This window comes from Ictalurus punctatus, chromosome 1 (genome assembly GCF_001660625.3).
Source record: "Ictalurus punctatus breed USDA103 chromosome 1, Coco_2.0, whole genome shotgun sequence".
Classification (NCBI taxonomy): Eukaryota; Metazoa; Chordata; class Actinopteri; order Siluriformes; family Ictaluridae; genus Ictalurus; species Ictalurus punctatus.
Genome location: NC_030416.2, coordinates 7,988,333 through 8,011,483, shown reverse-complemented (window position 1 = coordinate 8,011,483; position 23,151 = coordinate 7,988,333). Strand labels below are relative to the sequence as shown.

Below are 23,151 nucleotides of genomic sequence, written 5' to 3'. Positions count from 1 at the left end.
TAGTAACCCGAGCCCAACCCTAACACTAGCATAATGGTAACCCTAGCCCAACATTAAGTCTAGCATAATAGTAACCCTAGCCAAACCCTAACATTTGCATTATAGTAGCCCTAGTCAATCTCTAACACTAGCATAATAGTAACCCTAGCCAAACACTAACACTCACATTATAGTAACCCTAACCAAACCCTAACACTCGCATTATAGTAACCCTAGCCCAACCCTAACACTAGCATAATAGTAACCCAAGCCAAACCCTAACACTCGCATTATAGGAAGCCTAGCTAAACCTTAACATTTGCATTATAGTAACCCTAGCCAAACCTTAACACTCGCATTATAGTAACCCTAGCCAAACCCTAACACTCGCATTATAGTAACCCTAGCCAAACCCTAACACTCGCATTATAGTAACCCTTGCCAAACCATAACACTAGCATTACACTAAGCCTAGCCCAACCTAACACTAGCATAAAAGTAAATCTAGCCCAACCCTAAGTCTAGCATAATAGTAACCCAAGCCCAACCCTAACACTAAAAATGGTAACCCTAGCCCAACCTTAAGTCTAGCATAATAGTAACCCTAGCCCAACCCTAACACTCGCATTATAGTAACCCTAGCCCAACCCTAACACTCGCATTATAGTAGCCCTAGTCAAACCCTAACACTAGCATAATAGTAACTCTAGCCCAACCCTAAGTCTAGCATAATAGCAACCATAGCCCAACCCTAACACTGGTATAATAGTAACCCTAGCCCAACCTTAAGTCTAGCATAATAGTAACCCTAGCCCAACCCTAACACTCGCATAATAGCAATCCTAGCCAAACCTTAACAGTCACATTATAGTAGCCCTAGCCAAACACTAACACTCACATTATAGTAACCCTAGCCAAACCCTAACACTCGCATTATAGTAACCCTAGCCCAACCCTAACACTCGCATAATAGCAATCCTAGCCAAACCCTAACACTCGCATTATAGGAACCCTAGCTAAACCTTAACACTCGCATTATAGTAACCCTAGCCAAACCCTAACACTCGCATTATAGTAACCCTAGCCAAACCCTAACAATCGCATTATAGTAACCCTAGCCAAACCCTAACACTCGCATTATAGTAACCCTTGCCAAACCCTAACACTAGGACTACACTAAGCCTAGCCCAACCTAACACTAGCATAATAGTAACTCTAGCCCAACCCTAAGTCTAGCATAATAGTAACCCGAGCCCAACCCTAACACTAGCATAATGGTAACCCTAGCCCAACCTTAAGTCTAGCATAATAGTAACCCTAGCCCAACCCAAATACTAACATTATAGTAACCCTAGCCAAACCCTAACATTTGCATTATAGTAGCCCTAGTCAAACCCTAAGACTAGCATAATAGTAACTCTAGCCCAACCCTAAGTCTAGCATAATAGCAACCATAGCCCAACCCTAACACTAGCATAATAGTAACCCTAGCCCAACCTTAAGTCTAGCATAATAGTAACCCTAGCCCAACCCTAACACTCGCATAATAGCAATCCTAGCCAAACCCTAACACTCGCACTATAGTAACCCTAGACCAACCCTAACACTAGCATAATAGTAACCCTAGCCCAACCTTAAGTCTCGCATAATAGTAACCCTACCCCAACCTTAACACTCGCATAATAGCAATCCTAGCCAAACCCTAACAGTCACATTATAGTAGCCCTAGCCAAACACTAACACTCACATTATAGTAACCCTAACCAAACCCTAACACTCGCATTATAGTAACCCTAGCCCAACCCTAACACTAGCATAATAGTAACCCAAGCCAAACCCTAACACTCGCATTATAGTAATCCTAGCCAAACCCTAACATGTGCATTATAGTAGCCCTAGTCAAACCCTAACACTAGCATAATAGTAACTCTAGCCCAACCCTAAGTCTAGCATAATAGCAACCATAGCCCAACCCTAACACTGGTATAATAGTAACCCTAGCCCAACCTTAAGTCTAGCATAATAGTAACCCTAGCCCAACCCTAACACTCGCATAATAGCAATCCTAGCCAAACCCTAACAGTCACATTATAGTAGCCCTAGCCAAACACTAACACTCACAATGTAGTAACCCTAACCAAACCCTAACACTCGCATTATAGTAACCCTAGCCCAACCCTAACACTAGCATAATAGTAACCCGAGCCAAACCCTCACACTCGCATTATAGGAACCCTAGCTAAACCTTAACACTTGCATTATAGTAACCCTAGCCAAACCTTAACACTCGCATTATAGTAACCCTAGCCAAACCCTAACACTCGCATTATAGTAACCCTAGCCAAACCCTAACACTCGCATTATAGTAACCCTAGCCAAACCCTAACACTCGCATTATAGTAACCCTTGCCAAAAACTAACACTAGCACTACACTAAGCCTAGCCCAACCTAACACTAGCATAATATTAACTCTAGCCCAACCCTAAGTCTAGCATAATAGTAACCCGAGCCCAACCCTAACACTAGCATAATGGTAACCCTAGCCCAACCTTAAGTCTAGCACAATAGTAACCCTAGCCCAACCCTAATACTAACATTATAGTAACCCTAGCCAAACCCTAACATTTGAATTATAGTAACCCTAGACCAACCCTAACACTAGCATAATAGTAACCCTAGCCCAACCTTAAGTCTAGCATAATAGTAACCCTAGCCCAACCCTAACACTAGCATAATGGTAACCCTAGCCCAACCTTAAATCTAGCACAATAGTAACCCTAGCCCAACCCTAATACTAACATTATAGTAACCCTAGCCAAACCCTAACATTTGCATTATAGTAGCCCTAGTCAAACCCTAACACTAGCATAATAGTAACTCTAGCCCAACCCTAAGTCTAGCATAATAGCAACCATAGCCCAACCCTGACACTGGCATAATAGTAAACCTAGCCCAACCTTGAGTCTAGCATAATAGTAACCCTAGCCCAACCCTAACACTCACATAATAGCAATCCTAGCCAAACCCTAACACTAGCATAATAGTAACCCTAGCCCAACCTTAAGTCTAGCATAATAGTAACCCTAGCCCAACCCTAACACTCGCATAATAGCAATCCTAGCCAAATCCTAACAGTCACATTATAGTAGCCCTAGCCAAACACTAACACTCACATTATAGTAACCCTAACCAAACCCTAACACTCGCATTATAGTAACCCTATCCCAACCCTAACACTAGCATAATAGTAACCCAAGCCAAACCCTAACACTCGCATTATAGGAACCCTAGCTAAACCTTAACATTTGCATTATAGTAACCCTAGCCAAACCTTAACACTCGCATTATAGTAACCCTAGCCCAACCCTAACACTCGCATTATAGTAACCCTAGCCAAACCCTAACACTCGCATTATAGTAACCCTTGCCAAACCCTAACACTAGCATTACACTAAGCCTAGCCCAACCTAACACTAGCATAATAGTAAATCTAGCCCAACCCTAAGTCTAGCATAATAGTAACCCAAGCCCAACCCTAACACTAAAAATGGTAACCCTAGCCCAACCTTAAGTCTAGCATAATAGTAACCCTAGCCCAACCCTAACACTCGCATTATAGTAACCCTAGCCAAACCCTAACATGTGCATTATAGTAGCCCTAGTCAAACCCTAACACTAGCATAATAGTAACTCTAGCCCAACCCTAAGTCTAGCATAATAGCAACCATAGCCCAACCCTAACACTGGTATAATAGTAACCCTAGCCCAACCTTAAGTCTAGCATAATAGTAACCCTAGCCCAACCCTAACACTCGCATAATAGCAATCCTAGCCAAACCCTAACAGTCACATTATAGTAACCCTAGCCAATCACTAACACTCACATTATAGTAACCCTAACTAAACCCTAACACTCGCATTATAGTAACCCTAGCCCAACCCTAACACTAGCATAATAGTAACCCAAGCCAAACCCTAACACTCGCATTATAGGAACCCAAGCTAAACCTTAACACTTGCATTATAGTAACCCTAGCCAAACCTTAACACTCGTATTATAGTAACCCTAGCCAAACCCTAACACTCGCATTATAGTAACCTTAGCCAAACCTTAACACTCGCATTATAGTAACCCTAGCCAAACCCTAACACTCGCATTATAGTAACCCTTGCCAAACCCTAACACTAGCATTACACTAAGCCTAGCCCAACCTAACACTAGCATAATAGTAACTATAGCCCAACCCTAAGTCTAGCATAATAGTAACCCGAGCCCAACCCTAACACTAGCATAATAGTAACTCTAGCCCAACCCTAAGTCTAGCATAATAGCAACCCTAGCCCAACCCTAACACTGGCATAATAGTAACCCTAGCCCAACCTTAAGTCTAGCATAATAGTAACCCTAGCCCAACCCTAACACTCGCATTATAGTAACCCTAGCCAAACCCTAACATTTGCATTATAGTAGCCCTAGTCAAACCCTAACACTAGCATAATAGTAACTCTAGCCCAACCCTAAGTCTAGCATAATAGCAACCATAGCCCAACCCTGACACTGGCATAATAGTAAACCTAGCCCAACCTTGAGTCTAGCATAATAGTAACCCTAGCCCAACCCTAACACTCACATAATAGCAATCCTAGCCAAACCCTAACACTAGCATAATAGTAACCCTAGCCCAACCTTAAGTCTAGCATAATAGTAACCCTAGCCCAACCCTAACACTCGCATAATAGCAATCCTAGCCAAATCCTAACAGTCACATTATAGTAGCCCTAGCCAAACACTAACACTCACATTATAGTAACCCTAACCAAACCCTAACACTCGCATTATAGTAACCCTATCCCAACCCTAACACTAGCATAATAGTAACCCAAGCCAAACCCTAACACTCGCATTATAGGAACCCTAGCTAAACCTTAACATTTGCATTATAGTAACCCTAGCCAAACCTTAACACTCGCATTATAGTAACCCTAGCCCAACCCTAACACTCGCATTATAGTAACCCTAGCCAAACCCTAACACTCGCATTATAGTAACCCTTGCCAAACCCTAACACTAGCATTACACTAAGCCTAGCCCAACCTAACACTAGCATAATAGTAAATCTAGCCCAACCCTAAGTCTAGCATAATAGTAACCCAAGCCCAACCCTAACACTAAAAATGGTAACCCTAGCCCAACCTTAAGTCTAGCATAATAGTAACCCTAGCCCAACCCTAACACTCGCATTATAGTAACCCTAGCCAAACCCTAACATGTGCATTATAGTAGCCCTAGTCAAACCCTAACACTAGCATAATAGTAACTCTAGCCCAACCCTAAGTCTAGCATAATAGCAACCATAGCCCAACCCTAACACTGGTATAATAGTAACCCTAGCCCAACCTTAAGTCTAGCATAATAGTAACCCTAGCCCAACCCTAACACTCGCATAATAGCAATCCTAGCCAAACCCTAACAGTCACATTATAGTAACCCTAGCCAATCACTAACACTCACATTATAGTAACCCTAACTAAACCCTAACACTCGCATTATAGTAACCCTAGCCCAACCCTAACACTAGCATAATAGTAACCCAAGCCAAACCCTAACACTCGCATTATAGGAACCCAAGCTAAACCTTAACACTTGCATTATAGTAACCCTAGCCAAACCTTAACACTCGTATTATAGTAACCCTAGCCAAACCCTAACACTCGCATTATAGTAACCTTAGCCAAACCTTAACACTCGCATTATAGTAACCCTAGCCAAACCCTAACACTCGCATTATAGTAACCCTTGCCAAACCCTAACACTAGCATTACACTAAGCCTAGCCCAACCTAACACTAGCATAATAGTAACTATAGCCCAACCCTAAGTCTAGCATAATAGTAACCCGAGCCCAACCCTAACACTAGCATAATAGTAACTCTAGCCCAACCCTAAGTCTAGCATAATAGCAACCCTAGCCCAACCCTAACACTGGCATAATAGTAACCCTAGCCCAACCTTAAGTCTAGCATAATAGTAACCCTAGCCCAACCCTAACACTCACATTATAGCAACAATAGCCAAACCTTAACACTCGCATTATAGTAAACCAAGCCAAACCGTAACCATCGAGTTTATTCAAAATGGTAGCTTATAAATATAAACTTGGTCTGGTTTAATATTTACACTGCTTCATTCATTCATACATTCATTCATCCTGATTCTTCTTCGTTGTCATTGTTTACATTAGAAGACCTGCTTTACTGCTCTGTACTGACTCTTGTAAGCCAGGCGGCGTAGTACAAATTGTTGTAATGTGCAAGTACACAGGCGACCGCCTGTGTACTTATAGATGTCAAAAGGAATATGCTTTGAAAGGCTATGCATACAAAGTATACCAGAGGATTTATTCAACTAAATAAAGTCGTCCATGGAATTGCCTGATTTAAAATGAGGATATAGTGTCACACCAGACAACATAGTTTTCAGTCACAAAATGCATCAATTTCTTACACTTTCAGAAATATATGGATGAAAAAACTAATTGCCATTTGCTAAAATAGATACTTGTAAAAATTATGCCAGTGGTATTTATCAACATTTTTATGCTTTTCTTTTTAATTTATTGAACCTTGATCGAGACAGTCATACCACAGGACAATTTTGAGATTTGGCAAAAAAAATCTAATGATGCAGCTTGTATAATAACAAGTCGATGTAAATCAAAGAAATGTTTAATAATTGAATGCGTTTCTAAATTATGACAATACTTATTTATTTAATACCCACTCAATACTTCATTCATTTTTATCTTGTGTGACAGTGAAAATGCCATGTCATGACAACAACCCATCTACAGATGAATATAAATAAACTGATTCCCTGTAAAGTCCTGTAAACATTTTTTATTTTATTTTATTGGACAGGCTGTGTTTTGGACCTCAGGACATTTAAAAACATTGTTAACACCATCATGGTCCAAGCTCTCAGTATGATGTATAATATGTATGCACACATGTTGTATTGTTGTTTTCACATAAATTACTGTGAAGTACCTTTATGTCTTATGTGTTTATTAAACTCTTAAGGAAGCAACTCTGCCAAGATTACTTTGGGTCAAATTCAAACTTATTTATCAGGTTATTATTTTTCTGATTATTCAGGCTTTCCAGGACAAAAGACTCCATATTTGCTCTCATTATGAGAATCAAACGGTGGCGTTATCATTAATGATGAGAGGAAGGTGATTTGAGCCGTTTGAATGCGAATGTTGGTGTAAAACGCAGCACTGATTAAATATATTGAATGTTTTTAGCATTCTTGTTATATTATTTTTCTATTTTATTATAATAAAAATAAATAATGAATAACAATTTCTAACATATATAAGTGTGTGTGTGTTAGTTATCAACGAGTAGTTACAAGATCTTTGGTTTCAGGAGGAATCTGCAAAACAAAACAAAACAGATATTAAAATTGAAAATAGAAGCATATTCTTATTTTACACTTTTTTCTTTCATGTAATTACCTGTTCTCAATAGAAATTACATAAGCACATCAATTTCTGTTACAGAACTCAATACCGATCCAGTACAATTCACACAATCTAGACTTTCATAGCATGCCTTAGCTCATATTCATTAGGTCTACTGCATCCTTGCTGTCTAACCTGAACTTTCTCCAGAACTGCCTCCGTAAACCACTCGTGCCTGACCAAGTCAGCGAAAGTTGGCCGCGTTTCAGGGTCGATCTCCAGGCACCACATTATCAGCTCAAAGCACTCTGTTGAAAAAAGAATCAAGAGTGCGTTTTAAAGTTATTCTGCTACGTCAGTTTTACAGCGTGATGTTTCTGCATTGACTCACCTCGAGACATGTCAGAACATAATTCCAGGTGTGCACACTGAAAGTCGCCACCTGATTCAAAGGGGTTGCATCCACAGATCATGCAGAACAGGAGTATGCCCAGACCCCAGATGGTAGCAGGAATGCCCATGTACTTTAAATTCATCAGGCACTCAGGAGGTTTAAATGCATCAGTGCCTGAGTGCAAAAGAGAGAAAGAGCACCCTCAGCAAGGCCACAAAAACATTTAAAAACCTATTCTCCACTGCTTTCTCTTTGATTCTATCGCATAAAATTACCTGTAAATGAGGAGTAGGGGCTGTCCTTCAGCAGTCTCCCACAGCCAAAATCGATCAGTTTGATATCCATGTTTAAGTCTAAGCTTAAAACGTATTTGTTTACTCAAGCCTACCCTGACTAGATTCTGTTCTACTACTTCACAGTCATAATTATTTTTTTTCTCCCTCTCTCCTTTCGCCGAGCCCCACACGAATTTATGGAGATACTAGAGATCCAGATCCTTTCTGCCTCTGGATGGAGCTCAAATCTTCTCTAATTCCAGACTAGTGGGACTACGGCTGCTCCTAACGCCATACAGACTTCATATAAATCTATAATGAACTTTTTCACACTAACTGTTGTTACCCAGATGAGGATGGGTTCCCTTCTGAGTCGGGTTCCTCTCAAGGTTTCTTCTTAAAACATCTTAGGGAGTTTTTCCTTGCCACCGTCGCCGCTCAGTTGGGATAAATTCGCACCTTTAATATCTGTATACCGTGTTGATATTTCTGTAAAGCTGCTTTGAGACAATGTCTATTGTAAAAAGCGCTATACAAATAAAATTGAATTGAATTGAATTGAATTGAATATCCAAGGTCCTGGTGTTGATGAGGAGATTCTCTAAATTGATGTCACTGTGTAACACTCCACGGGCACAGCAGTGACGAGCCGCCCAAATCACCTGCAGCATGACGTCTCAAGCCTGTGCTTTAGACAGGTGGCCGCCCTGAAGCATAGTGAAAGCAAAGAGGTCCATACAGGGCCTGGGCCATTCCAGGACCAGGGCATACTGATTGTCCATTTCAAACTACTCCAGCAGCTCCAGCACATTGCTACAGCGAGGTGGCTTGGATACCATCTTCATTACTCATTACTTCACTCTACAGGCAGCTTCTGCATCTCTCCAGGCTAAAATAAGAACAGACCTGGGTTTGGTGTGAACACACCAATCTAAACGACTCTAAGCGGAAATGTTACAATGGAAAAGGTTTGGATTGGTTCTGATGCTAGATCAGTAGCCTTCTGTTATTCCTTATTGTCTGTGGTCTAAATAAAAATGTCGATTACATACTAGATTTAATCAACCTCTGGTCAAATGTCTCATAATCTTATAGTAAAACATGTATTCAGCTGATGCAACACACCACTGGTCTAGAAAGTGCATGTTATTTGGATTTTACTGATTCTCTAAGAAGTGAAATAAGTTTACTTACAATTGTTATGATGTCACCGGCCTTGTCAACAAATTTAACGGCAACCTGTTCACACATACAAAACAGAATTAGTCCCTCGTGACTCAGGGTTAGGTTTAGACGTGGATCTATTGGCCTTTAGATGCTTAAAGATCCTCCTTTCCTAAATATTTCTGTCTTGGTTTTGTTCAGTTAACTAATTAGTTGTTTGAGCCGACATCTTGGAGAGGAAAGGAGCATAGACACATACAGTTTGTTTATGGGGTGGGGGAGAACATTTACCTCTTTCCCATCTTCAATCCGGTGTCCTTCGAAGACAGATCCATAGTCTCACTTCCCCAGCAGTTTTCCCAAAGTGTACCGTGAATAAAGCCCAGCTGTTGAACAGACAATAATTTAGTTTATTTCAGTTGAATAAGGAATGAAAGAGCATCACACTCAATGTCCTCTCTTGCAGTAAAGAATGAGGCTTGCGTTGTCAATAGCTGTTATATTACAGCATCATTATTATGGTATCATTTCTTTGAGTATGGTAAAGTCCTTGAATATGAGTACCTAGTAAACAGAGTACAGTCTTCCCCTTAAGAGTATTTACAGCTTACACATTACAGTAAATGTTCAGGTTAGTTTTTGTCCACATGGTGGATTCTAACATACCCCGTGGGGCAGCATGCTGCTCCAGATCAGTAGACTGGAGAGCGAGGATCTCGTCTGTCCTCAGGGAAAATTGTGAGTCCTGAATCTCAGAATACACCTCATGGATGGTAGATGCCATGTACTGCTCTGGGTCACCATTAGCATTTGCTAATTTAGTTCTGTGCAGCTGCCGGAGCTCTAGCAGCCACTCAGGTTCTTCTGCCTGGTCTTTTAGGAGATTGCAAGACAGCTACAGCTACAAGTCAGACAAGGAAAGTAAATTGATGATGAAGATGATACTTTGCGTTTGAAACCTAGAATTAATTATCGTATTTACCAAAATAAGCCGTTCAATGAAGTTACTTTTGATTCTGTCGGGGAAAGTGAAGGCTGCCCTAGCGAGGGTCTCACAGTATTTAGGGGCAGCACTTATGAGAGTCAGCTTAAAATAGACCATCCTGCTGACATGGCACAACTTGAAGATCTAAGAGAGATAAGAGAGTCTTTCATTCTCAGTACATTGGTTAAATTTGGCTGATCAGTGCCTGTGAAAAAAGAAAAAAAGATGAGTTCCAACCTGGAAGCTTGGCTGGGCCAGCCCTGTGGTCAGCGACAGCAAGTATTCGTATGTCTCAGTTGTCACAAAGGTTTCAGGTAGGACTGACATCTCAAAAGGCACTCTGGTGCAAATAGAATAACGTGTCAATAGAACGTCTGGAAAATCATCATCACACACACACACACACACACACACACACACACACACACAATACCTGTCACATCCAATCAGTTCAAACTGACTACGTGATCCCAGCTCCACTTTTGCTACAACGTAGCAGATATGTGCTGCATAGGTCCAAGTTCTGGAGGCTGCAGATGAAAGACCAAACATGCATGTGAAGATCAGGAATCATGACACAGTGCAGAGTTGCATGCATGACACATGATATGATTACAACATGCTAATTCTAGAAAATATATACTGTTACTGTGGAGCGTATCCATACCAAGATCATCTCCCATCTTTATTACAGCCTCTCTGATCTCGTCATCTGGTGCAGAGGAGCACAAAAGGTCTGCCAGAGGAAGACACCATTCCTTCCATCTGTCACCATCTGGGCACCGAAACTGTCAGGTTAATTAGCATGGTGTTGCCAAAAACAATCATATACAGACAGATGCTGATACTGATATGTGATATACTTACTGTTGGAAACTTATTCCTGAGCCTGCTGTAGCCCTTGAAGATGACTGCGGCGACTTCACACATCACCTCTTTCTGTAAAAGAAATATCATTCAGTAACGTTAGTATTGGAGATGTAACCGAATACGAGTAGATTATTCAGAACAATCAGAGAATGTGTTCTTAAATGTCTTTATATATTATAACTTTGCTTAAACAATCAATTAACACTCCGTTTTCACGGCAGACCAATTCCATTATCTTCCATAAGAAATAGGCCTCCACGTGGTCACGTTTATAAAGCTCTGTATAACACTCCTTTGCTTTCCACCGGATAAACAAAATCAGGTCCTCCTTCTGCATGTCATTGCTGCAACAAATGATGGAACAGCTGCTTTATGTGGATTACTGTGCACACGTATTATTAAACTCCTAACAATATGGTTTACAGCTTAAAATTAATGTTTAACTTCTGTGTAATTTATGGGAGGAGAAAACGGGTCTCACCTCATAAGAGGGCCAGGAAACTTAAGGTCCTCTTCAAAATCATCTTCACTGTCCATACCTGGAGTCAAAACATCAGTTAGGGCTACAGAGTAACTCCTTCTACTACTTCTAAAATGCACTGTGTGTGCGCATGTGTGTGTGTGTGTGTGTGTGTGTGTGTGTGTGTCTTACTTGGTGTACATTGTTCGCTGGTAGGCTTTACAGTCATTTTCAATCACGTTCTGAAAATCTGTGGAACATTAGCAAGTTAAATAATGTTTATTGTTTGTTTATAGCATTTATATACACTACCAGTCAAAAGTTAAGACACACACACATTCTTTATTTATTATTTTCCACATTTTAGAACAATAAAAAAGTCATCAAAAATCTGGACTAACACAAATCTAACTTTGGGAATTATGTTACTGTTAAAAATCCAAAATAAATCAAAATAATTTTATATTTTAGCATCTTCAAAGTAGATGCCCTTTTTGCCTAGAATTTCCAGAAATGTATTCTTGGCATTTTCTCAAATGATTTCTTGAGGAATTTCATTGAGATGCTTTTTAAACAGTATTAAAGGAGTTCCCACCTATGCCTAACACTTATCGACTGCTTTTCTAATGAAAGAAATGAATCTGTCGCCACAATTATATTTTGGTCTACAAGATTTAAAACATTTACTCATACACCTTCAGATCAAAAGGTTTTTAAGATCATGCAAAATAAATAAATAAATAAATAAATAAATTCAGTTTTATTTGTATGGACATAGTCAGGAAGCAGCTTTACAGAAATATATAAATTTCACGTTTGTCCCTAATGAGCGAGCCAGAGGTGAAGGTGGCATTGGCGTATGTCATTTTCTAAAATGATAAAGTTTCTCTAAAACAGAAACATAAGGGATGAACAGGAGAGATAAAGCCATGTCAGCCATGTCACTTTCACCAGAATGTAAATAAGTTTGTTTAAAAAAATATCTTGTGGTGAATATTATTGTGTATGGTGGTCTAATCTTCCTCCACTTTGCTGCATTTTACAAACCGTGTATGAATTATATCAAAATGTCACAAAATGGCAGCGGAGGAATCAAAATGGCGGTAGGATCGGATTATCACAGTCATACTTTAAACACCTCCTGATCTCTCCTGATTGTGCTACTTAACCAGTGTTTATATGTTCTTTTAAAACATTTCCCTTCTTCTTTTCCTTCTTTATAACGTTTGCCTGTTCCTCGTTTAAATGATAGAGTTATTTAGCCTAGACGCTGTAAAATCCCATCCTAATTATCAGCAGCTCACTGGATAAACAGAGAGCGCTCGACACTGACACCCAGCGGAGGCTCCGTGAAACGTCAACTGAACGTTTAATATTTAAAAAAATATATTTCACGACATTTTGTGTGTATTCAATTATAAACGCAGTCTTATACTAAACTTATATATCGTTTATAATCAATCACTCTGCTCAGTACAAGGAGAGTCAACTTACCTCAAGTATGCAATATGAGTAAATGAGGTGAATTTCTAGAATAGAATAGAACAGTGGTTTTCAAAGGTACACTATTGTAAATCCACGTGGTATAATGTAAATCCACTTACACAACTAAATGTATTTTGACCTGTCTTTGGTTTTGTTGTTCAAGTACGATCTGGAATTTATTTATTTTAAATATTAGTGCTATTATACACACCTACCTATTTCCCCCTATATCCATTAAACCTAAATTAAAATATATTCAGTTGGCCTACTTAAACAAATATTGAAAACAACCACTAAATGCATATCAAATTATTTATTTTAATTTATTAAATGTATGGATGTATGGATATTTTTCTTGCAATAAATAAATGACAGTAAGAACATTTTATTTCCCCCAATAAATAAACTATATATTATAAGTGTATAAATATAGAAATCAGGCACCATTAAAGTTTCTATAAAAACCAGTACAAATTCCCATTATAACCATTTTAAACCATTACACATATAGTGAGGATTTCTATTGGGGGTTTTTGTGCACAGCAGAAGATCTTTGAAACTACACCTGTCCATTTCTGTAATATGATGGTTTATATTTCTCTTTGTATTTCTAGCAAGACATTTAAAATCTCATCATCAAATATGAGACAAGGCAGGTTAGTTTAGTGGGCGTGACTGAATGTAAATCAGCGGTGCCTTGCATAATTTACAGCTGTTTTATAACCATAAGCAAGTACAAAGGAAATCAGCGTTACGAAAAGTATTTTTTTTTTTATTTATCTGGTGGGAATATTTAGCTTGCTTTGGCTGCAAACGTCATCCAACTTTACTAAAAGTCTGATAAATAAGGGCCATTGTGTGTAATGTTTATTTTATATATTCATTTTCAGGAATAATTCTGGAGTTGATTGTAAACACACATTTACTCACAAGCCAAAATCACAGGAAAAAAACTGAGACAATTCTCATAGTAGCTTTTGACTGACAATATTCAACAACTCACCTTCACAGAAGATTTATACTGGTACCATACTTGGTGTTGCAGCTGATACAGTCTCGGCTCCAGCTTTGCTACAGACACTTCAGGTGTGTACGACTCTCACGTGTGTTTCACAGGTAGATGCACAGCAGGTGTTCACCGCTCTGATCTTCTCCTCATTGCAAATATCACTGGTCACTTCTCCAGGTAAAGCAACGCTTTGAGCAGGAAGAACAGGACTGAAAAGGTCCTGCTTCGGCATCTCCACCACGTTTGGTTACAATGCAGGATGAGTTTTAAATATCTTCCTACACTGCGGGAAGGAGTAGCTTCCTTCATGGGATGGTTTGGTCCAGTAGGACACGATGCAGGTTTTGCAGAAACCTGTCCACAAGGGATGAACACGGGCTCCTTTAGCATATCTTTACACTCTCCACACCTCATGTGATCCATCATCAGTAGACTGGTCTATGACTCTGTGTTTAATACTCTATGAATACAACTGTCGGCATAAGTAAATAAATAACGCCACTAAAGTAAATAACGCCACTCTGAAGATTTAAATCTTGTAATAAAAGTGCTGCTCCTGAATGCACCACTCTGGTGTTAGAATGGAGATTTTGGGTACAACCCAGGTGGATGCTTTGTATTCAAATGGAACAGTATTAAGCAGAAGGTCCACGTGTCTGAATCCTTTACAAACACCAGTTTTTGAAAAAGATGTGTATGAATGAGGACAGGGCCGTAGAACGTACCCTTTTCAGTCTCTCTGCTGAAGGTACCTGGCTGATACGCTGTGTGGTCACTATCCACCGAGTTACACGATACAGCTGGTGAACAACGTCTGTCCTGGTATGAACTAAATATCAAAGAAAACAGAATTAATTCTAGAAACAAATCACTATTATTCCATTTCCATATACAGCATGTATTTAAAGCTGCATTAATCTTCACCTCAGGTTATTTGAAATGTTTGGAAGTTATGAGGTGGATCCATTGACTGGTCAGATTTTACAGATGGAGCTGGAAATGCTGTTTTTGGCTGTTCTGTGAGTGAAAGCAAACTGTTTACACCCCTCACACAAAGCAACACATAATAAAATGTTAGATATTATGTGAAACGTCCTACAATTCTACTTTCAGAGCCGGCTATTAGCTGTTAATTGATAGAAATAAAGTTTCCAAATGATGCTTTTACCATAGTGTCTTGCTTAGGTATTCACTCTGCTTGAACAAATTTTATAGTGGAACTGGAATGGACTAACTTTAATTTGTCAGATTTTTTTTTTTAGCATGCTAATGAAAGAATTCGATCACAAGCACATCTTGTCAGAAGCTGATTTTATGGCCCTGAGTTTATTGCTCTATTTTGCCCCCTAGTGGAATAACAGAAATGACACTTTAATTTTATTTTCAATTATATTAAACATTCAGAGATTATATTTAAAACAGTTTAGAATAAAGTAAACAGCGCGTCCGTGTGGTTGTATAAGTCAACTGCATTTGCTTTTGATAAGGAAAAGAACCACAAATATTATATATTATAGCCAAGAACAAAATTAGCTAAATAAAAGTAATATATATTGTAATATTATATCATAACACAATAGCTGCTTTATTAATTAAAACTGAAGCAAAAATAATCTTTCTGCTTTTCTTTTTTTTGATCCTAGCTGCTAAATCAGATTATTGTTTTAAACAAAAGGAGTACAACCACAATGACATCCACAAAACAAATTAGTTCCTGTTCGAACTTACATTGTAGCAGCTGTAAACAGTCATTCCCTCTCTCTCTTTTTCTCTCTCTTGAATCTTCAAAAAGCACTTTATCCTGCTCAGAGTGGTGGTGGATCAAGAGTCTATCTCAGGAACACTGAGCGTGAGGCAGGAATACACCCTGGATGGACCACCAACACATCACAGGGTAGCACACACACACACAGAGGAGTTCGTCCGTCGATTTTGACAAAGACTGAAGTTTCCATTTCTGCCTCCATTATGGAGAACACAAACTGGAACTCGACTTGGGCGTGAATTGGATTATAGTGAGGAAGACTTGCACAGCGTCAGCCAAAGTCTCACTTCCCGGTGACCACCATGATCCAGTGGCAAGACCGAGTCAAGACAACCGAAGATGGCCCCCGGGCACAATGATTCATACACCCATTCATACATCCATTCATACACTACAGACACTTTGGAAATACCAATACCGCCTACCATGCATGTCTTTGGACTGGGGGAGGAAACCGGAGTACCCAGAGGAAACCCCCGCAGCATGGGGAGAACATGCAAACTCCGCACACACAGGGCCACGGTGGGAATCGAACCCCCGACCCTGGAGGTGTGAGGCTAACATGCTAACTACTAACCGAAACTGGAGAGTTGAAGATTAGGGGGAAAAAAATCACTTGTTTTTTTTCCAGTCTTCAGCTGTCCAGTGTGGGTGAGTCTGTGCCCATGATAGCCTCAGAGTCTTGTTCTTGGAACCTGATATGGTCTTCTGTTGTGTTAACCCATCCACCTCAAGGTCTGATCTGTTGTCATTCTTTTTTGCTCATCATGATTGTAAATAGTGATTATTTGAGTTATTATAGATTTCCTGTCAGCTCAAACCAGTCAGATGTTTTGCATTGCGCTGCTGTCACATGATTGGCTGATAAGATACCTGCATGAATGCATTGTATAGGTGTTCCTATTAAAGTGGACAGTGTGTGTATGTTTTCAGACAAAATTAAATTCAAAGGTGGATGTTCCCTTCAGCCGTGGGGCAGTTTGGAAATGGACAATGGAAGTTGGAGGTTGTTGGGGAAACTCCTGAGTAGCCGTGGAGGGGGTGTGTGTTGGTTTGGGGGGGTTACTAGGGTACTGTTCTCGGATTCACTGTTGTTATATTCTTGCATTTCTAAAACAAACAAATGAAATGTTACTATAGCACTATTACAGCAAACTCACTTATCCCTCGATGAACACTTACAACCTAAAAGAGACTGAAACTGTTGATCAAATCTATTCCTCCTCATACAGTTCAAATAGGATAGGCACCACTATACTAATACACAAAAATATCCCACTTGTTCTGGAATACCAGGAACAGGACCCTGAAGGTAGATACATTCTGGTCACTGGTACAATATTTGAACAACATACTACAATTTTAAACATATACACACCAAATGGTACAACATTCAAGAGAGCTAAGATTGTCAATGTTTATTGAACAGAAAACTCCTTGCTAATACTAATATGGCTAATTGAGCTATGAAATGCTAATTACAGCTGTACATGGTACCCTTATTAGTTTTTTTGAATAGGTTATGCATCTAGGGGTCAACATTACCATATTGGTCCTAATATAAGATATAATAACCTAATATATTAATACTATATTACATTTTCCTTGTATTCAGGCAAATACAGTAATACATGATTAATATACATACATAATGTACATGATTAAAATACATTATTTCAGTGGGTAGATGCCCAAGAAACCAGCATTCATCAGGGAGTCCATTTTCACAGTCCTCTGTTCATCAAAAGAGGCCATAGTCCAAAATGACAACATAGCTACTCCTAATCAGAGCATCTGGACAGAGCTTAGTGAGCAGCAAAAAAAACAAGCTCACTGCAAAGGCTCTATATACGTTTGTTAAATTGAACAGACACAACATCTGGACTGCTTTAGGGTTTATTTATGAAAGTGATCATGAAACAAGTGGCAGTAATGATGACACTGATTTTGAGCCAGGGTCCCTTTTCCCCCAGACCAAAAGACTGCTGGACTTTTTGATGTTGAAGTTCCATTTCAAAAATGGATTGAATTTAGGCCTGAAACAGTTCAATACAAAAACAAGTTCTCTAAAACACAAAAAAGGGAATACACAACTTTGAAGCCTGGCATCTGGACACATGTGATAAATAATCACATTTGGCAAGAAGTGAAAAGCCCCTGCACATTAGCCTTTAAAAGAGCCAAGGTCTATCAATCAGCCACAGAGAAATTCATAGAAATCAGAGGCAACTGTAAGGAATGCCTTGGCCACATTCACATAAAATTTGACAGTGTGAAATGAACAGCCCAATGGTGCTCAAGTGTTTAATTAAAAACACTAATGACTCCCTGCACACTGGCTGTTCCAAGCATGCGATGTCTGGTAACTTGCATGTGCAGACAGCCAAAGAACTGTGTGAGAGCAGAATGCAACTCCATGTATGGAGGGCATCAGAGGCAACAAAGCTGATGGATTTTGGAGATCCTGAGCCAATCCATCTGCCTAATTTGGCCACCCTGTGAAAGCAAAGCAAGAGAGAAATGACTTATAATTAGGCGACAAGGATCCTTTTTTGTCACTGCAGATGTTAAGATATAGTGCATCTCACAGTGGCAGCATTAAAGACATTGGAGTGGACGAGTTTTTTCTGTCACGACTGGAGTCAAACACAAATGTTTATGTACAAGTTATTATCAAAGAAGTCTACTAACCCCACTGTGAGTTTTGATGCAACTGACTCAGTAGTGAGGAAACTACTGAGACCAAATGGCATGTCTGGCCATATCTTATATCAGAGTGTTCTGGCAGGGATGTGAGTTCAAGTGTCCCAGTGGTGCAAATGCAGTCAGAGAGACACGATGTTAATGCAATAACACATTGGCTGACAGAATGGATACGTGCAGGTGTACCAATTCCAAAAGAGGTTGTGTGTGACTTTTCTCTGGCTTTGCTGGGAGCTATGGTCAAGGCTTTTACTCCTCGTCCTGATCTGAAGACCTACATCAATGAGTGTTGTGGTGTCTCACTCAGTAAAGAGTCAGCAAAAGTGCCACCTTGTTTTGTTCGGGTTGATGTTGCACAGTGCATCAAGATGATCTGCCAGTGGGACTGCTTGAAGAAAAACAAACAAAAAACAAAACAAAAACAAAAACAAAAAAACAAACATGGCATTAAAGATTTCTTTGCGAGGTCAACGGCACACCTTCTCAAGTAACAATCCAAAGCAGAGGCAATGACCGCTGTGGAGCCCCCTTTATATCAGAAAGGTGCAAGAAATACCTGAAAGCCCGAATTGCAGAAGAGTGTGTAATCATTCCAGATGTCGAGGGTGGGGACCTAGAAGAAGTGGATCCATGTGACAAAACACATGTGAGGAGAGCAGGTCACTTGCCGTGGCTAACGGTGATCATGATAATATGCATTTCCTTGCTGAGATTATTCCCAACATAATCTGGCTTGAAAGTTACTTACCACTCTGGACAGGGGTAATGATCCCTCCCTCGCAAGTTCAGCCAATGTTGAAGCAGAGTTCAAAAACATCAACCACAGGCTTTTCAAGCATGAAAACTTGCCTATTCGGGTGGATCGATTCATTGTGTGACATGTGTCCTTAATTGAGGGTTAATATGTGAATTTGTTATGCAAAACAAAAAAGTGAAGAAGGTGAAGAAGATGCAGCTGTCACAACAGTGATAATCACAGGAGCCAATCCACTACCCACCACAACTTGCAGTGTAGACAGAAAACAAGAAATGGATGCTTCCTGTTCTGGGAAGTCTGACAAGGTCACAAACATCCATCCGCTGTAGAAAACTGGAGAGGCTTAGCAGTTCCACCCAAAAAAAAGAGGGAAATGAAGTCATACCCCTCTCCTTGTCCTGAATGGCTCCATGCAGATCCATCCATGAGGGGGAAAAGACTGAAAGCAGAACTGTTGAAAAATGGAAATAACATCCTGTTAAACTCAGGAAATCAATAATCTCTGTGATGAACACGTGCATTTGATGCTTTTTTGTCAATGCTCATGTTGTGCTTTATGCAAAAGTGTCACTTTTGGAAATATTGTTTGAGGACCCCAACAACCTCCTCCAGCTAGTGAAAACAATCACCACAAAGGGTCTGAATGCACAGGTCTACATACAGAGGGCAGAGCTGCTGAGTGGAATATTCAAAGCTGTCCAATTGAAATCTGGTGCTCTCCAAATCGATGCCAGTGCCACATCTCCATGATCATTGAAAAGTCAATGACACAACGTGCATGTGTTTCCTTCACACAACAGTGCTCCTCACAGTATTGCAGGGTCAGCACAGATGTCACAAGGGAAATTCCATTTGTTTGTACTTCTGTTGCTGTACTGCAGGCTTCTAGCATGGCTCACCTTCAGACGGCAGTGGAAGAAGGCCTTAACTTTCCGGAGTCCCCCTGCCTGAGGCCAATCCAAAGTCCGTCACACTGTCCCTCTGAATTCAAGACAGACTCTACCTCAGGAAAAGTGCTCTGTGCAAGGAATGTTTCTCACAGTTACAGTCTGGTAGAACTTCTGTTTATGGACACTGACCTGGGAAGCACCTGTGAAATTCCCTCCAATCTGATGCTCCAAGGAGAGAGATTTACTCTAAGGGCAGTCATTGCTTTCAGAGGAGGCTTTACCCAGGATGCTCTTGGGCATTATGTGGCCTACTGCAGGAGGTCTCCATGTGTCTGGGAGATGTATGAAGACCTGAGAAGTGGAGTGACTGGAATGTCTGGGGAAAAAAAAAAAAAAATTATATATATATATATATATATATATATATATATATATATATATGTGTGTGTGTGTGTGTGTGTGTGTGTGTGTGTGTGTGTGTGTCCACATGCTGTGTTATTCACAAAAGACTGATTGCATTGTTTAAATTTACTTTCACAAATTCAAGTATTTTTGTTGTAAGCCACACACCCTCATTTTCCTACTACTGCTTGGAGAAGTCGTCTCTGCAATACTGGAAGTCGGGCTTGATGGTCTTTACACTCAAGTCTTGGTTTGAAGACAAATAGTGGCTTGTCAGTATTAAGTGTTTTTAAGTTTTTAAAAAGGTCCATTACGTGGGATGAAGAATATTTGATAGTACACAGTTATTGAATTTCACAAGTAAAAGCATTTTGGCTTAGTTTTTAATTCATTGAGTCATAAGTTTCCACACACACACACACACACACATACATACATACATACATACATACATATATATATAAATAAATGTATACATACATACATATATAGGTGTGTGTGTGTGTGTGTGTGTGCCAGTTCTGAGTGGAACCTGTCCTGTTAAACCGCTGTATGGTCTTGGCCACCGTGCTGCAGCTCAGTGACAGGGTCTTGGCAATCTTCTTATAGCCTAGGCCATCATTATGTAGAGCAACAATTCTTTTTTTTTTCAGATTCTCAGAGAGTTCATTGCCATGAGATGCCATGTTGAACTTCCAGTGACCAGTATAAGGGAGGGTGAGAGCGATAACACCAAATTTAACACACCTGCTCCCCATTCACACCTGAGACCTTGTAACACTAACAAGTCACATGACACCAGGGAGGGAAAATGGCTAATTGGGCCCAATTTTTCTTAGGGGTGTACTTACTTTTGTTGGCAGCGGTTTAGACATTAATGGCTGTGTGTTATTTTGAAGGGACAACAAATTTACACTGTTATACAACCTGCACACTCACTACTTTACATTGTAGCAAAGTGTCATTTCTTCAGTGTTGTCCCATTAAAAGATATAATAAATATTTACAAAAATGTGAGGGGTGTACTCACTTTTGTGAGATACTGTGTGTGTGTGTGTGTGTGTGTGTGTACATATATATATATATATATATATATATATATATATATATATATACATATATATATATATGTATATATATATATATGTATATACATATACATATACATACATACATACATACATATATATATATATATATATATATATATGTATATACATATACATATACATACATACATACATACATACATATATATATATATATATATATATATATATATATATATGTATATATATATATGTATATACATATACATATACATACATACATACATACATACATACATATATATATATATATATATATATATATATATATATATATATATATATATATATATATATAATGTGTGTGTGTGTGTGTATAGACACACACACATGGCTTATGTATGTATAAACACATATTTATGACAATGTTAATATTGCTGCTGTTATTCTCATAACAACATATACAGTAGCAGCTAAAAACACTTACCTTGGAGTTCGTGTTACATTTCACACATCCTGTGCTCCGCTGTGTCCCTTAAAAGTTGAAAACGCACAGTAGATAGTTAACAATTAAGTGAATACGACTATTTAATGTGATTTGTTTTGCCATTTGGATGTTACTTTGTTTCTTCAACTGTATTGTTAAAAAAAAGAAAGACAGTCGCAAAAATGAAGCTCTTATTAGCACAAACGATTGAGACTATTTGGGGGTGAATTTGGAGCGTGTGGGGGTTGGTGACGTCATCGCCTATAATTTAATATCTAATATTTAAAAAACTGAAGCAGCTCAAACGGAACTTTCATCGGCACAAACGGAGCACAAATGATTCAGACTATTTTGCCGACGTTTTGCGTTGGGTCGGGGTCAACTTCACGCAGGTCATCAGTTGCATACTACAAAATCTAGCCGGAAGCAGTACACCATCCGGGTATTTCTCGCCTACTGAGAATTCGGACATACTACCCCTCTGGTGTACTGCTTTTCGCCTACTGTGCAGTAGGTAAGTGTGCGGTTCCGGACGCAGCCCGTGTCTCGGTTCGGCTGTTTGATCTCTAGACTCATTTTACATTAGTGTGTAATTCCCTGCAACATCCACATGGGATCCATTCCCAAAGGAATTTCCTGATCGTCTGGACTAAGCCAAACATTCATTCATGTCTGTGTCACTGATGCTGTGGGAGTTAGGCGAGCTCCAAAATTTCCCTTTATTTTCGATGGTCCCGGAATAACAGCATGTTCCGAACATTTCCGGCACACATTCAGAAACGCAGTGTGTATATGCCAGGTTTGCTCCCTAACACTTACAAAAGGATATGTGATACGAGCATGTCAGCGTGACACCTTGAGTTTTATTCCCCATTCATTCTCTAGGGGGCGAAATCGTGCGTTTTTGGTTACATGCGCGAGAAGTGAAAAGTAGTAACACACCTCTCCCAGTGTTTAGTGACGGTGACGCAAACCGTGTGGGACTAGCCGCTGAAAAGTGTCCGGAAGTAG

At 39.6% G+C, this 23,151-nt stretch overlaps 1 protein-coding gene, 1 long non-coding RNA gene and 1 other non-coding gene across 5 annotated transcripts; all 3 read right to left on the bottom strand.

Annotated features, from left to right (window-relative positions):
* Positions 1–6,511: 6,511 nt before the first annotated feature.
* Positions 6,512–11,972, bottom strand: LOC108262483 (uncharacterized). Its single transcript, XR_006982280.2, has 13 exons — positions 11,786–11,972; positions 11,615–11,672; positions 11,131–11,477; positions 10,931–11,051; positions 10,697–10,793; positions 10,501–10,603; positions 10,261–10,407; positions 9,945–10,173; positions 9,570–9,664; positions 9,309–9,353; positions 7,837–8,013; positions 7,641–7,753; positions 6,512–7,417 (listed from the first exon to the last, which is right to left on the bottom strand). It is a non-coding gene; the product is annotated as an uncharacterized LOC108262483 (transcript).
* LOC128633285 (serine/threonine-protein kinase pim-3-like) lies at positions 8,097–8,896 on the bottom strand. Its single transcript, XM_053681963.1, has 2 exons — positions 8,691–8,896; positions 8,097–8,185 (listed from the first exon to the last, which is right to left on the bottom strand). The coding sequence occupies exons 1-2, from the start codon at positions 8,783–8,785 to the stop codon at positions 8,098–8,100; spliced, it is 183 nt and encodes a 60-aa protein (XP_053537938.1). The 5' UTR covers positions 8,786–8,896; the 3' UTR covers position 8,097.
* A 3,569-nt stretch (positions 11,973–15,541) lies between the features above and the next one.
* LOC108259849 (uncharacterized) lies at positions 15,542–23,151 on the bottom strand. 3 transcript variants are annotated; one of them, XR_008396399.1, is made up of 6 exons: positions 22,141–22,803; positions 20,212–20,578; positions 19,304–19,763; positions 19,112–19,168; positions 18,544–18,940; positions 15,542–18,348 (listed from the first exon to the last, which is right to left on the bottom strand). It is a non-coding gene; the product is annotated as an uncharacterized LOC108259849 (long non-coding RNA). The 3 variants fall into 3 exon arrangements; XR_006982278.2 differs by having other exon boundaries at positions 18,544–18,943; positions 19,304–20,578; positions 22,141–23,151; XR_001811022.3 differs by having other exon boundaries at positions 19,304–20,578; positions 22,141–23,150.